Raw genomic sequence first — 16,991 nt, 5'->3', positions numbered from 1 at the left:
ACCCTGCCTTGTCTGCTGGGATAGGCTCCAGACCCTGTACAGGATAAAGTAGTATTGATGACTAAAACTATACCTTAGGGGCTACTATTTTAAGCAATAAAAAAAAATAAAAAAACCTAGCACCCTGCACCATCGCCACCTGGGCACACCAGAAAGACAGCGGGCACAATGGGCACATGCATTTAAAGAGGACATCTTAATACCATTACATAATAATTTAAGAAAAGGGAAATTTAATGTTTAAACCCCCAGATGCTGGGAAAAAAGCATCACACTATGTGGTCAATCAATATGATGTCACTCAATATGATGTCCAACAAAGTTATTAACCACTTTTCGGCATAAATTAAGGCATCGTCATAGTTGACCCATTTGAGATATCAAAAATCCCTCTGCAATGTCTTTAGATCACATAGGCTCAGTTTGAAGGCAATCGGATGAATTCCCTAAAAAGAGTTTATCAAATTCCTTGGGGTGCATTTTGCCAAACAATACAAAAAGTCTGACTTCCTGTTGAGTTGAGCCCAGGACATGCAATAAGAAATTTGTTAAGATCAATGAGATCTAAATGTGCACCAGAATTCACATGCATACGTGCTGGTGTGTACGAGCTACAGTATGCAGCAAAATCTTGTGTAAGGGGATTCTCAGCCATCCTAATGGCAGCAAATTCCAAACTGTCTGCCAATTTTCATGAGATTTTTAAGACCCCCACACAAGTCGTTGTGTAAGGGGTGTTATACCGAATATCAGCACGGCTGTGATGCAGTCGTAGATACAAGGGCACAGCCAGAAAGTCAATGATATAATAGCGCGGATCAATAGTTCCACAAACAGCATTAATTATTAACATATGATAAGTTTATTTATTTAACCAGGTACTTTGCTTCGCCAACACATATCCTTTCATGAGCCTAACAGGGATGAAGGTAGTTTTAAATTCTTACTGGTACTCCGTAGCCAAAGGGTGAGGCGAAGAAACCATAAAGGTAGTGGACAGTCCTAAAATACTTTCGAGATTTAGTTTATACTTGCACTTATTACATCAGGTAACTTTCAGGATTCCAGAGTTGAATAAAAAAATATTTTACAATGGAAAACTGGAGTGCTACAGTATGTAGGGTGTACAATTCCTTGTTCCACACAAGTAGTGCCCTTGATTAGGGGTAAGAGAGGAAGTAGGGATTCAGGCTTGGGTTAGAAACTAGTTAGCTTTGTAGCATGCGTTAGCCATAAACAAAACAACACAGATGAAAACAGCAGCTGTGATACATAGTCTTAAATGTCCCAGTGCTGTTATCGTCTCTCGTCCAATCAAATTACTTGGTCAGAACTAACTGTAATATAATTACATTATTGTATTTAGTTAGAGTACAGTAACAATAAAAAGTTTGAACACTCAAAGGTTTATATTCTTCATTCTAAAAACAATACTGGATTTAAAAACTATAAAATAACACATATGGCATTTACTTGAGTAGATTTGTAAAGAAAAAATGCTACACTTTTCTAACCATTTCTTCCACACATTAGATAATCTTTATTTTTGTCAGAGAAATGCAGCCAGTGGATTTACAGTACCACATGACTGTGATTCACCAATCAGATGTAGCAACAATAATCATATGACTACTTTTGACCAATCAGCTGCAATAATAATAACAACCACATGGAGTCACATGACCACACACAAACTGGCTGGGAAAGAAAATCTTCAGCTGTGGTAGACAGCGAAGGAAACATGGCGTGGTTAGTTTAGCTGTTTTAATTAATGTTGCAATGTTAACATATAGTATATAATTAGCAAATTAGCCAGAAAATATAAGTTTCTTATATTTGTTTTGCTGGACACAGTTAATGGTAAAATGAGACTTTGTTATTTTCTGCTGAGTCATTTGAGGGGCGACTGAATCTACAGTATATCTTACACTGAAAGTAGCTTATACTGTTCAAACATGCATATGTTACCTACAGTAGGTATTTCGTAAAGAAAAAATAGTTTTATTAATTTATTTGATTCTATTTTATTTATGTCATTTATTTTATTATTTGGAAATGTTTTTTACTCTAACTTGAGTAATATTTCAGATGACTTCTTTTTACTTCCACTTGAGTAATATTATTTTAAAGTACAGCTACTCTTACTTACGTACAATCTTTGACATTAGGTAATAAATGACTAAAATATAAGATAAAAAAACAAACATTTTTAATACATAGTTTTTGCATGAATAGTATTGTGTTAAGTGCATTTGCAAAACTCATCAAGCACCACGATGAAACTCGCTCTTATGAAGACTATGCCAGGAAAGCAGATTAGAGTTAAAGGCTTTACAGAGCATACAGTAAGTAGCAGACACATCTCAATATGAACTGTTCAAAGGAGATTATTGCATATCATGGATGCCTTCAGCATTGTTTTACAAAGTAGAAAGAAATAAAAAGCAGGAATGACAATGGAATTAAAAGGTGTGTCCAAACTTTTGACTAGTAGTGTACATTTACAGCATACATAAAGTTTAGTATATACAGTACATAGGAATATAATTGAATATTTTTGACTTTCATATCGTAATTCCAAAAAGCTGATAAAATGATGTCTCATGACAATCTTGCTTAAACAGATTCTCCTGAACCTTAAGTAAAAGTATCCTAAAGATGATTACCTGCTCAAAGTATTTTATCCATCCATACCCACATTTAAAACTTTTTAAAGTATAGTCAAACTAAACAAAGTGCAATTCACGTTTCTCGTTTACAGTACAATACTGAAGGTCTATTAGAGTTGTTTGGCTGACACGCGATTCAGATGGCTTCCCAGTAATTGAGCCGGCTGCTTTTTTGCTACATTTTGTGAGACGATGTAGGTGGTATATATAAATACGGTACTGATTCAGAATGTAAAACTTTCATCAAAGCATGTGAGACATTATTTACACCCAAGGACTAAACACATGCTTCACATGTGAGGGTAAAAATACATGTGAAAAGAGTGAAAGAAAGGTGAGAAACTTTTTGTTTAACAGCATCTTGTTACAATACCAGCTGAGAAAAGAAGATATCATATTAATAATATTAATAGAAATTAATTAGCACAATGCTACAGTAGGACTTTACAAGAAGCAACCAACAACAGGCTCTAATAATGAAACGCTACACTATCTATTTTTCATTTTTCTCAAGTCACTCATTTCCTATCAGGCATGCCCACTAATTCTTTGCCTCATAAAATGCAGGATCTATAAAACTACTTCTAGAAAACAAACTCCGCCACAGGTTTATGGCCTGTTTCGATCCTAGTACTGCTTTCCAATTACAGATGGGACTGTCTCTGCTTGTAATTTGGACATGTTATCTATAGAGCCATAAATGAAAACAAATAAGGTTCCCCTTTCGTGCAGGGCTTCCTAACAATATCAACTTCATCGGCCTCCATGGGCATCTACCAGAGCTCTTATTCCCGAATTAAAGTTTGATCGTCGGACATTTCAATTAGAAAGATGCACTAGTGAAACGAAACTGCCTCATTCATTAGAGTAGCAGGGATCTATTTAACTTTCACCAGAAACTCTACATACATCTACCCACTAATGACTATGAATGTTATTGTGGATGGAGGAAGAGAGGGAGGGAGAGGGATGCTTGTAAAGGGATGCTAAGGTCATGCTGAATGATTTTTCAGCTTCTGCCTCCAGGCTTTGAGGCTCGGGACAGTATTAAAGTAGAATTGGATCCAACCCTGGCACCATTACGGAGTTAGATTTCTTATTTAGCATATATAGAGGCCTGCTATCTGACCATAGCCAGTTTTACCCTGTGTAATTACAGTAGTCTTTAAGATTTATTCTTTATACCACTGTACAAAATGTTCCCAATAACATCATAACTGAATTCTGTAACAGATTGTCCAATATGTGTTCTCCTTGTCAGGTTTTACATTGAAGTCCCTCTAAGCAGATAACACAAACATTATTTGAAGTGGGCTTGAGGTCAGGTAGGATATTTTACTGTCCATTAGCATGTATAGCCTAGTTTTTTACCATTATCGCATTTGTGCATTTTGTGTAATCCCTTGTCATCTATCTTTTGGTGGGTATTAGACAAATACTGTATATAATATACAAGCAGTCACACATCGAAACTTTTCTTTTATTTAAGTAAGAAGCATTAGCTAATCTACAGCAGGTAAATGAGGTGAAAAAAGTCTAAAACCAAAACAACATACCAGAATTATTCACATTGTCCATCAAAGTTCCTGAATGTCCCATTTTTTAAAAAATGGTCAAAGTTGTGCAACATTTCTTAAGATGTGACCTCTCAAGAATCTTGCATGGAATCTCAAAGCTAAATGAGCTTACAAAAACTTAAAGGCAGCCATTACCTCATTTCCCATCCTGAAATACATCCTATAGTAGTCGAAGGTGGCCCTACATGCTCACTGACATTAACAAGTATGTACTGTAGTAACTTGTGCCACCTGTGTCTGCACCCTAGGGTGCTGCTTGTCAACAAGCAAGGTAGGCAACTGATGGGGGCCCTAGCCCAGTAGGTGTCCCCCGAAGGGCTGACAAACTTATTTATAATGTATTAGTTAGTGGTGATAAATGCTGGTTGGAGGCATCCGCCGGCAAATTTTGCATAGTGCGCAAAATACTCTACTCTAGAAGTGGCTCTGCCTGTACCAAGGTGTCATTTACAGGTGTTATAGTGCCTCCCCCTCTCCACAATGCCCCTGGTCTCATTGCTGATTTCCCTGACGCACAGGAATACACTACAAATATGTCATAGGGCAGCAGTGGTTTGGTGGTTAAGGCTATAGGTTACTGAACAGAAGATTGGAGGTATAAGCCTCAGCACTGCTGGTGGCTTACGTCAGACCACAAACCCTTTTCGGCAGGAACAACGTATCACATAGCTGATATCTCGAGTCTGGTCTGGCTTCATGGAGAAGCTGAGAGTAATGTTAAGCCTTACATCTGGTTTTCACTACCAATCTAACAGACAGACTGAGCAAGCTGACCCATGAACTGGGTACATTCCTTACAGATTACAACTCTGGCCTCTCATGCACAGAATACACCCAGCCCCACAACATCCCCTTTTGTGGACAACTGGTTTCAATAGAGTGAACTTATATGGGAAAAGAGCCTACAGACGACTGGGACAGACAGCTAGAGGAAAGTGTTTCGTAGATCAATGTTATGGGGAGACATCACGATAGTGACCAAGTGTGAGTCTGCACACAGGACCTACAGAATAGACAAGGCTGTAGAAAACTCAATCACAAGTACGTTGGCTTGAATACGATAATTAGTCTTATTCTATAAGAGAATTAATGCGGTAACTTGCAATTTTTACTTGCAACATTACTGTCACCTAGAATAATCTATTCATATCTTGAGACTTAGGCCTGTCTTCACCCATGCCTTATCAAGAGGAACAAAGAGGAACATTGTCTGAGGAAGACCCTTCAAGAGCTTGGCTTGTAGAGTGAGTTGTTAGAAGGCTAAGATATACAGTAGGTTGTAGGTTTCCGTCAATTCACAGCCAGCACTTACCAAGGACTCGACAATTTCCACAATGCTTCACAAATTGCAAACATGGCCACAACTGAACAACTTCCAAAACACCCCGCCTACATTGAAGTTACTTTGTTTACTAATCAGGCATATCTGTTCTGAACATCCCATCAGTATTACTATTATTTTTTATTTTTATCTATTTTAAGTGTGTTGCCAAAATAAACACTATAAGCTTCGCAAATACAGTTCAAAGAGTGTTTTGTACTTTGGGACTTTGACTTTGTCAATGGCACAGGGGCACCGGTGGCTCAGTGGTAGGTGTTTCACCTGCCATGAGGAAGGCCCAGGTTTGATTCCCAGCCAGGGCCCAAACCCCAGCCACTGGATGCTGGTGCCAGTGCCGGTCCTGAGCCCGGATAAAATGAGTGGGTTGCGCCAGGAAGAACATCCGGCGTAAAACCTGTGCCAAACCTGTGGCGACCTCTTGCCAGGAGCAGCCGAAAGACTAACAACAACTTTGTCAATGGAACATTGAGCGCAATTATTTTAAAATAATGCACTATATATACAACGGGAGGTCATAAAATTTGTATTATCGATGAGGGGATTACCGAGGTGGAACTTTTCCTCAAGAGCCAAGAAGGCGGCCTCTTAAAAAATGGTCTCCACCAGCTCATCGATTGTTTGGAAAAGTGTGTTACCTGATATATAGAAAAATATAATGCTCATGACAAATGTTTATCACCATTACATTTTCTTTGCAATAATAATTTTATGACGCCTACTGTATGTGTGTGTGTGTGTGTGTATGAGATACAGACATAATTTTGTTCCATATCACACCCCCTAGTGTTTATCCAGGCTCCAACATTGACATTAAACACTGAATACTGTGATTTCATAAAATAATAGAATAATGTTCTATTACAGTGTATCTGGTACAACTGACTGCAGAATGAATGATTACTTTCTAGAATCACATGTGACTCATTAGCTCCAGCTTGCTTTAATAATCACCCAGGACTCTCTGAAATGTCTTGTGTGTTTATTATCACAATTACACATTTCAGTCTCTACCAATTAGTGTGCATGTTGGACCATAGCCTGTTTACCTTCGCTCTGTAGCAAACATTTTGGATGATGTGTTCTGTATTTCATAAGTCCATATGATATGAGCCACTAGAACCGTAAAGGGTCCATCCCGTTACAATGACAATGCAAACTTCCACTCAAGGTTATTGCAATGTATAAATATAAATATGAGTGTTAAAATTGAGCAGAGTTCTTGGCTGAACTTGGCTTTCTGAGTGTGGCTTAATGGTGGGTAAAATAAAACAGGAAAGCAATCGGTAAGTAAGTGAAATAAGCTGACGTGACTATCACTGTAGATCTGAGCTGTACAAATAGATTAGAGAATGAGACAGCAATGAGAGTGTGTTGTACAGTGTAGTATGAATTGCATTCGTTTAATTATTATTATTATTATTATTATTATCATTTCCAGCAATATTATTTCCACACACACACACACACACTACGGATGATGGATATACCCTCTTCACAGTTTGACTTTTGTCCACTTGGCACAAGTTGGACACGTATTCATTACAGGTCGTCACTGACGGTGAGTTATGTCAGACGTGTGGCGATAACCAGAAGCAGTGAAGTGCAGGAGTGCTTGTTACGATTAATAATTCACTATTTTAAAGGCAGGGTGCTGTGACATCAGCCTCCGGAAGAGGGCAGAACAAAAAGACGATGTAAGAGTTCAAATACGCAGAATGGGACAATAATAACCCACCATCGTTGAAACGCTTTTGTTATTAAAAAGGGCTAATATTAAGGGTAGCACTTTGCTTAATGTGTCTGGACGATTTATTGGCTTTTTTTTGCCCTCGAAGTCATTTTCTCATGCAGTGGAATACGTCTAAATTTCGTACAGGCCTGGCAAGTCTGGCACAAACCCCAGGGTGAGGGGCAGTAAAAAAAACTTTGCTTTTTAATTTTGAAATGAGCAATCAGTTGGCACGTCTTCCTTCACAGCTGGGCATGCTCCAAGAGACACATCAGTGTGGAGGTCTGGATCGAGAGTGGGAGGGCTGTTTTATTAATGCCACTACTTCAGTCAATAAAAATGACAGATATGCTATGTTGTCGCTTAACCAGTCCAAGTGGACTAAATGCCAAACAGTGAATTATTTTAATACATATATTGCGGCAAAGGTGCAAGCAGAAAGACTACCCATGCAAACCTGTCAATCCTGAAGATCGGGTTTTGGTTAACCTCAGTTTAAAAGGAGCCTATTATACAAAATGTAATTTTTAGTGTGTACAAACAAAAAATATATATAAAAAAATTTTGTCTGTCTTTCTTTCTTTACATTTTGGAATTGGCCAGGACTTTAAAAAGGCCAATTATACTTTCCCCTATTATGACCTCATATAGGGAGATTCCCCTCCCCTGGAAGGAAAAGCTTTAATTTAGATGATTATACTGAAAAAGTTTCTCTATTCTAGGACTATGATGTCAAAAAAAGTTTGCATGTAAAATGCATTAATAGATTTCACTTGATGATGAAAGTTGTGGAAGAGAGACAGGGTTTTCAGTGGCGGGGTCAATCAATGTCATAGAGTTGGGCCAATTAGCTATTTTTACAGAGAGGAGAAAGACGTCTACTCATACTGTACTAGTGAACCCCAATGTTAAAACGCCTTGTGTAGTACTGCACATACTGTAACACACATAAAAAATGCAAATCTCTGAAGGCTCGAACAAAACGATTTAAAGCCAGACTTTTACTGCAATGTTTAACCGACCTTTACAAATCAAACCTTCATCAGGATCAGTACATGTCTCAGTTAAAGATAAACACCCTCCCATAAAATGACCATTGCCATGCAAGTAGATTAGATACCGTCATCAATATATGGCACTTTAAGGCCTGAAGCTGAAAGATAGAATCTGCAAGAGAACCAAGCCTCAACCCTTTCAGCCTTAACCATTATGGTGTAAAGGACATGAGAGTATACGGTATGGATTTATCAATGGACGACGAAAATTGTTTTAAAAGAAAATTGTTTTAAAATTGCTACCAAATGATTGGTCGTGCATGCGAAGACGACTTGTAAGCGAGTTCATTAGAATATTGATGTTGGCTGGCAAGTTAAAGCTGTGCAGGAATAAATCTGCAAACTTTATGGATAGAAAAGTATAACGTAGAGCACACAACTCAAAGCAAAAAATATATAAATAAATAAAAATAGCCCAAGCTCTGCAGACCGATGTTTTTCCTTATAACCAAAAAAAAATGTAATAAAAGACAAGCAACAGAGAGTAATATTTCCTAGCGGAGACGCCAAAAGAGCATTACCTGAAGCCTCTTTGTGCCGTACTATTGATTAGGCTGTAAGTGCACTGAGGCACAGCGAGGTGGGGTGAGGGGTGTACAAGGATTCACGGGATAAAGTTTCAGAGCCAACAGTTGCAGGGAGTAATCAAACTCCTCTCTCTTCACCACAGTGGGACTACCGCAGACATCTCCATGAATTTGATCTAACTGCCTTACAGAACACAACCTTAATACGAGCGTTAGCATTTCGACAACTTTTGATTTCTTCACAGTGAAACAGGTAACGCATGAAAACGAAGACGGCCTGTTACCTTCTCCGCCGACAGGCTCAAACAATCCGAACTGCTCCAGGACCTTGATGAAAAGTCCCATGACCACCAGGACAGCGATCATCTCGAGGCCATCCAGGTTCATCATAGTGGGATGCACTCATCGCATTGTAAGCCAATCCCGAAAACCTATAGTAGTAGTTATCCCAAAGGTCTTTCAACAGTTGAGCAGAAAACTCCACCAATAAGAAAAAAAAAAGCCAGTGACCGTAACACAAAACCGAAAATGGTCAAGTGAAGCCAGCCTTGGAACATCAGATGGGAAGATAATCAAAAAAAAAAAAAAAAAAAAAGTGCAAGGAAGGCGTCACGTGCTTGCCATCTTTTCATGGGATCTGAGATCTCGAGACACTTTCCTGAAAACTCAGACAGACGCAACAACACAAACGGCTCGGGCTGTGATTGTCAGCATGCAATCTCACAATGCAGGGAGTGAGGAAAATGAAAGGAGGGAGGGAGAGAGAGCAAGAGAGAGAGAGAGAGCAAAGGAGGGGGACAGAAAAGAGGGAGAGGGGAGAGAAGAGAAGAGAAGTATGCCCTCCCTATCCAGTGACACTACCTTCATTGATTTGCTTAATGTAGTTTCCAAGGTAACTGGTGGTGGATATTTAGAGGCACCTAGGTAAACAAGCATGGTGGCAGTTAAAAGAAAGCCATAATTCAACAGAACAACCATATTCTGGTTTCAGATTGGGAGGAGGGAGAAAAAGAGTGCCTTGAGATAAGAGACATTATAAAACTTCTAATGCAGTGGTGTTTAATCTTATCCGTATACTGTAGGTCTGTGCTGTCTGCAGGTTTTAGTCGTTCCATCCAAGAAAATGTCACACCTGAAAGCTGATAGAGGAACCACATCAGATGATTATTATATTATAAGGAATAAAATGCAGCCTGACATACAGTAAATCTGAGTTACTCTTACCAACTTGAACCTCTTTACAGTATGACATTGTAAAAATGTTCAATTTCTTTCCAACCACAGCAACTATACAATTAAACATTCAGGACTGGAATGACCACCCGATACGATTTCCTTCCTACTTTAGTTCCTCCCTACTTCCTTCCTACTTCAGTCTGATTGGCTGTAGAGCCGTGATTAATGTGGGAGCACGAAGTACCTCTCATCCCTTCCCTCTAAAAGAGCTCAGTCAATCAGCTCTCTCTAGACCTTCGGCTGCGAGAGGTTACAGCATCACCCGGGAATCGAACTTGCGATCTCCGGGTGATAAAACAAGCACTTTACCACTGCTCCACTTGTAAAGAAAATGTGTAAATAGATCAAAGTGTACCACCTGTTGTATTATAAAAAACAGGGCCATTTTACTTCCTCAAAAGTCTCAAAACTCAACTTGATGGTGAACGCGACAGCGAAATCGATTTCCCCATCTCTAATAAACGATATATATTACCACACAGTGCAAAGTTATTGTAAAGTCTAACTACAGGAAGTTGCTTCCGCCTGAATGGGATTTCCTCTCTCTTTGACATCAATATGAACAGGCTCATATACATTCTCTTTCATTGCGCTGCTCTGATCATGTGCTTTTATTCTCTCCTTTATTAATATTTCAACTTGCTGGTGCACTTGATTACCCAAGTTCCAGTCTGTATATAATGTACAATCATTACGTACTTATAAAAAAAACTGTCTTTGCATGTCTCACACTGCATGTCTTTGGAATGTGGAAGGAAACGCACCAAGCATAGGAAGAACATGCAAACTGCATACACACACAGACCCCAATTAAACCCGGACCCTGGATGTGTAAGGCCACAGTGCTAACCACTACACCACTGTTGTTTTTTTTATTTTAACCTGGCCTTAATAATCTTTGCCCTCTGGTTGCTCGTATGTTGTTGTATAATGTGTGAGCTGGCCGCCGCAACATTACAATTTTACTTTTTGATTATCTAAGTACTCTATCTCTATATGTACTGTATATTATGTATTGTATGTACTATATTAATAAATGCCATGTTGTAATGTTTTAGAATGTCAACAAAACAAGCTAGATACTGTAATCACTCACTCACTTACAGTAGCTAAAAAGAAAGTAATTTCATTCTCTGCCTCTCTATGCCTGATCACTCTTCGTCTATACCGCTTTATCCTGCAGCCTATCCTAGCAAACATGAGTCCTATACCCTGGACAGGGTGGCATTCCTTCGCATGGCATACATAAACACTCACACATGTATTTACACACTACAGGCAATTTGGGAACGCCAATTAGCCTAGTCTGCATGTCTTTGGACTGTGGGAGGACACCAAAGGGGAACCCATCAAGCACGTGGAGAACATGCAAACTTCATGCACACAGAGACAGTAATCGAACCTGGACCCTGGGGGTGCAAGGCGACAGTGCTAACCACTACACCACCTCCCGGTAAAGCTCCCCATCCTAAACACTCTCTCTTAGTGACCTTTGAGATTACACCCATTGAGATTACACCCATTATTATCAATCCATTATGTCAAGTTGGATTAAATGTTTTTACTTTTAGTAGCAAACAATGATAATAAAGAACTAACTAAGAGGTAAGAACTACTGGAAAATGTTAAAAGGGAGGGAGAGCGAGTGAGAGAGATGAAGGGAAAATTACAGCTTAATGCATGAATGACCAAAATTTCAAGAAGTTGAACATTCTTAACTTTGTCCTTATTCGAGCGATTTTTTTGCACAGAGAAAGTAATAATTTTACTACCACCTTGAGCTGATTGTCCAAAGGAGAAGGAAAAAAAACTTTTATGGACGTTTCTACCCAAGGCTGAGTTGACAGTCAGAGTATTTTAACTCCAAGAACATTAATTTCCCTCTACTTTTTTTATTCTCTTCCTCCCCAGGGAAGGCATTATCCAGTGCGGACAGACAGACATACACAGGGACAGACAGACAGATGTTTTTTTTAATGCCATGGAGACATCATCATCTTATTCGTCACAGCCTAATGAACAATTTCACACACTTAAAGTCCTATTATAGATGCTATTTTCCTTTTTATTTCCATTCGCTTCCTTCCAGCATAGTTTCCTTTTTTATTAGTATTTCTGCTGGTTGCTGTCTGTTAGGGAAGTACGAATGTTACTTTGTAATATCATTGGTTGTACATTTGAACTCACACTCACTATTAACATGTAACCATGGAGGAATCATGTGTTACCTTGTGATTGTCATTTTCGTCTCACATGGGTTCAGAATGTTTCTCGCGTGATGGGAATGCTGGGGGCTTCGCAAACAAGTAATAAGTAAATCCTGCCTTCAAGCTGCTACAGTGGTTTTGTACTCAATGAAGCTTGTAGACTGTGTTATTGTGCACAGCATGACTGAAAAAAAAATAAAGGGGGGAATAGAGAGAGAGAGAGAGAGAGAGAGAGAGAGATGCTGGTGGGAATGGAGCTTAAGGGACTCCATTATACCCAAATGCGCACACCCTTTTAAGTCCTCCTAAAATGAACATGAGATGGAACTTTTAAAGAGTTAAGAGCAAAGGTGATCTCCCGGATAGCCCAGGCGTAATTGCAGGTTGAGAGCAATTACGGAGCAGTAATGGTTATTTAGTGCACTTTTCTCTTCGTTTTAAAAAAGGAGCAATCAATGTGTATGTAATTTCCCCGTTTAACAGATATTCCCAAGGAACAGGCACGGACCATCAACAGCGCAGGGCAGAAAGGCATCTCGCATACTGTACATACCGCCTTATGGCTAATAGTGTTCAACGATCACCTTTCCTGGAAGGTCAACATAATATCATCTTATATCCCGAGTACTTTAACTGTCAAGGACTTGGCCGGAGACCAACTCGATGGCCAAAAATACACCTGGTTTGTCCCGTCATTCTTTCTAGAAACGTCTGGGCTTGTCTTTAATGTGTCAAACATAGAAGATTGAATGCTTAAGTTTAGTCTTCAGTTTTATAAATGAAATTGTCAAAGATCTGACCTTAGCTGGTTGTTACTGACACATTGGTCTGATGGATTTTCAAAGAGTCAGCTGGATGCAACCCAGCTCTTGAAAATATTATCAAATTATTTGCTAAAAATAAATGTTTTCCTATTTATATCAATTAGTGTATGCATACAATTATTCAGCTAATTACTGAATTCCAATATTCATAATGCAACATAACTCATTTATTGTCTATACCGCTTTATCCAGTATAATGGTCGTCATGGGGGCCTGGAGCCTATCCCAGCAGACTTAAGGCACAAACACATACAGTATATACTGTACATGCTCTTTCGCACACTATGGGCGATTTGAGGACACATATTAGCCTATTCTGCTAATAGTCTCTGGATTATGGAAGGAACCCGGGGCACCTTTCGTGATTGGTTTTGCATGTAGGTTTTGGCATATAGCTGCTTTCTTCTAAATATTTGCGGACAGTACTGACCCACTTTCACACATGCTGCGACCGACAATTAGTGTAATTAATGACCATAGAACACCTGTGATATGCAGTGTGATATACATATACAGTAGTTAAACATTCCAGTGCTGTTACTGTCTATTATCACCACTCGTGGAAAGCCGCTCAGCCAATCAGATTACTCAGTCTATTTTATAATGAATTACTAACGCAGTATACAATGAGTTTATACACATATTATAATCCATTACATCACCTGATACTAAGGTGCCATACAGTATGCGTTACAAAGCAATATGCATTAAGCAACTGCTTAACTATATTACTAATCTGGCACATTATTCAAGCATTTAGAGGGTATTACAATTGATTAGGGATGCACCGAAATGAAAATTCTGGGCCGAAAACGAAACCGAAATTTTTGGATGCACTTGGCCAAAAACCGATACCGAAACCGAAAATAGCAAGGCCCTTAACCCTCAACTGCTCCGATGTATAATAGGATAAAATGTCGCTCTGGATAAGGGCATCTGCCAAATCCCTAAATGTAAATGTTATAATCACCATGTACTGTATAATACTACTAATAATAGTTCATTTGTTATAATTAGCGATGCACTGAAACCACTTTTCATCAGACCGAGTACAGGTTCAAGTTATTCCTTTTAAGTACTTACAGGACTGATATCAGTACCTGCTATTCCCCCAAAGAGCAGTGTGAACACAAGATACAGTATAAAATGCATCTGTTATGGCTTTCTCTAGAGGACCCTGAAACTGCTTTGCATGTATAGCTACTCTTTGCAGAGTAAACTCATCATTAATCCACTTCGCAGATGCAAAAGGCTGACGGTGCTGGTCCTAGTGATGTAGCTGAAAGCTAAACTGAAAAAGATAGATTTTATTACATCCAATTTGGCTTATTGGAAAAGCCATTTACTATTATACCGTATATCTACCGTGGCACAGTGACTTAGTGATTAGCACTGTTGCCTTGCACCTCCAAGGTCTGAGTTCGATTCCCGCCTCTGTTTGCATGTTCTCCCCGTGCTTGGTGGGTTTCCCCCTCACATGTCCAAAGACATGGCTATTTGGCGTTTCCAAAAATGTAGTATGCTTTGGATTGGTAGCCCGTTCAGGGTGTACCCTGCCTCGTGCCCCAAGCTTCCTGGAATAGGTTTCAGGCCCCCTGCGACCCTGAATGCAGGATAAAGCGGTCTACACGATGAGTGAGTGACTACGTCCTCCATGGTCGGTCGTTAATGTGGGAGTGCACAATTACGACGGTGGGCACTGGGCACGGCTAAATTAGGGGAGAAAACTTGGGGATATACATCTATTTGCCACCTTTCAAAGGCAAGCACATATATTTTAGAAAATGTCAGATAGCATTGTTTCTGTCATGTAGGGACACAAGTTAAATTTCATACCCATACACCTATAGGAAATAAAATTTAAAAAATGCTCTTTTCCGAGCTGAAATTTGCAACACTGCTCTGTGTTTGTGTCTATCAAATGTAATAAATTGTTGTATTTCACTTTCACCTTTGTCACTGTTATTAGAGAACACAGTACTGTCAAGCAAGCAAGACATAAACAGACCAAAAGATGCCATGCTAAGATCGGTTAGCAAGTCAGACAGGCGCAAGAGATGTACCGCTAGCTTAACCTTTCTTTTATTTGCTGTCATTAATCTTAAAGAGGATGAAATATGAGCTAACCTGATTGCTGTTCTTGCTTTCCAATTTTATAGAATTTTTTCCCCATTTTTTCCCCCCTACAGTCAAAAAAATAAAGTTCCACTTAATCCTCTCATTAAAGTTTGCTTGGGGCTGCATAAGGCTTTTGGGTTGCAAATTGCGTCCAGCGTCTAGTATCAGAATAATTTTACGAGTAAGAGATAAGTAGAAAAATCCAGTACTGGACTAAGACCTGATACAGGTATCGAAATCAGTGCATCCCCAGTTACTGTATAATGCATTATACCACTAGCACTTCTGAACATATATTTTTTTTAAATTGCGGTATATCCTTTATAAAGTGCAGCACATACAAGTTTAGCTACTTACGAGCATTTATGCAGGTTTATACAATGCAATATAGTGTATCATGTATGTCATATTGTGCACTTATAAAGTATTATGAATACATTATGAGTTTTTCATTTGTTATACGAGAAATATACTACAGGTAGTCCCCGACTTACGAACGAGTTTATTCCGGGAGCACTTCTGCAAGTTCGATTTGTTCTTAATTCTGACAAAATGTTTGTGCATCTTTGTGTAAAGCATACCAGTAGGGATGCACCGAATGTTCGGCAACCGAAATTATTCGGCCGAAAATAGGCAAAAAAGCACTTAAGTGCTTTTACATAAGTAAAAAGGCCAAATAAATTTTGCCTAAAAATGACGTTTTTAATGACGCGATCAAATAGTAACCCGCGTAGAGTGAGAGGCGCGCGCTTTATGCAGCAAACATTTCAGCAGCGTGGAAGCACTTTAAAGTGTCAGAGAAAAACGGCCGTTTGCAGACACTGTTCTGCTGAATTGTCCAGAGGGGGTGCATCTGCAAAAACGTACAGCACGTAAGTTTAATTTATCACTTAAAATCAAGACACCCCGAACATCATGCAGAGTACGAGAAAGACACGGCGGCGGCTACGGCAACAGCGAATCCACATTTTTACCACTATTTAATGCACATTTGTTGTTGTAGACATACAGAGTTACATTCTTTCAACAGTCAGTTATAGCGCTAACATAGACTATTCAAGAAGGGGGGCTTCAAAGATTGCCAAATAAAAATATTTTTCTATTTTACTAATTTATTTATTTTAAGTTATATTGTGCTTAGTTTGTATAATATCTGCTGGAATGTTTAAAAAAATGTTGAGTGTTAAATAAATATTTTGATATTGTATTTGTTATTTGATTTATTTTTCTGAAAAGCAACACAAAATAGTAAAAAGCTAATTTTTACGATTTAATAAATAAATAATATAAATTGGCAAAATAAATGAAAAAAAAACCCCACCACGTTCGGTATTCGTCCTTCGGCCAAGCATTTCATTATTGTTCGGCTTCAGCCAAGAATTTCATTTCGGTGCATCCCTACATACAGTACCAGTCCACTTGACTAAATCTGTTTCCTGTCACTGCCATCATGTGGCCAAAGAAAACGCAATCGCGCCTAAGGAAATGAATTTCATTTCGTGAAAATATTGTCTCCACACCTTTAAATCGAAACGCCAATCCCGGGCACCAATTTTGGCTCAGTTTTCCCCTTCCTTGTAAGCTGTTTTCCATTGTATTGGACTGTGAACTCTGTAATACTCTCTGTATTGGACTGTGTTTAGTTAAGGATTTTCCGAAATTAGGATTATTACAGTGTCACGTGATACAAGTGATTGAATGGGAAAC

The 16,991-nt window shown here is 38.9% G+C and overlaps 1 protein-coding gene across 3 annotated transcripts in view; it reads right to left on the bottom strand.

Annotated features, from left to right (window-relative positions):
• The window catches only part of LOC128508699 (Kv channel-interacting protein 2-like), a 249,530-nt gene that overhangs the window by 37,114 nt on the left and 195,425 nt on the right, over positions 1–16,991 (bottom strand). The window contains exon 1 of one of the 3 annotated variants that reach the window (XM_053480140.1): positions 9,184–9,354. The exons of the other annotated variants lie outside the window; for them this stretch is intronic. Within the exon in view, the coding sequence (XP_053336115.1) occupies positions 9,184–9,289 (106 nt within the window). The 5' untranslated portion in view covers positions 9,290–9,354. Of the gene's footprint in view, positions 1–9,183; positions 9,355–16,991 lie in introns of those variants that run through there. 3 annotated transcript variants of the gene reach the window in all.

The sequence above is a fragment of the Clarias gariepinus genome, chromosome 20 (assembly GCF_024256425.1).
Source record: "Clarias gariepinus isolate MV-2021 ecotype Netherlands chromosome 20, CGAR_prim_01v2, whole genome shotgun sequence".
Taxonomy (NCBI): Eukaryota; Metazoa; Chordata; class Actinopteri; order Siluriformes; family Clariidae; genus Clarias; species Clarias gariepinus.
The sequence above is the reverse complement of the archived record's forward strand: the minus strand, read 5'-3'. Positions and strand labels throughout refer to the sequence as shown.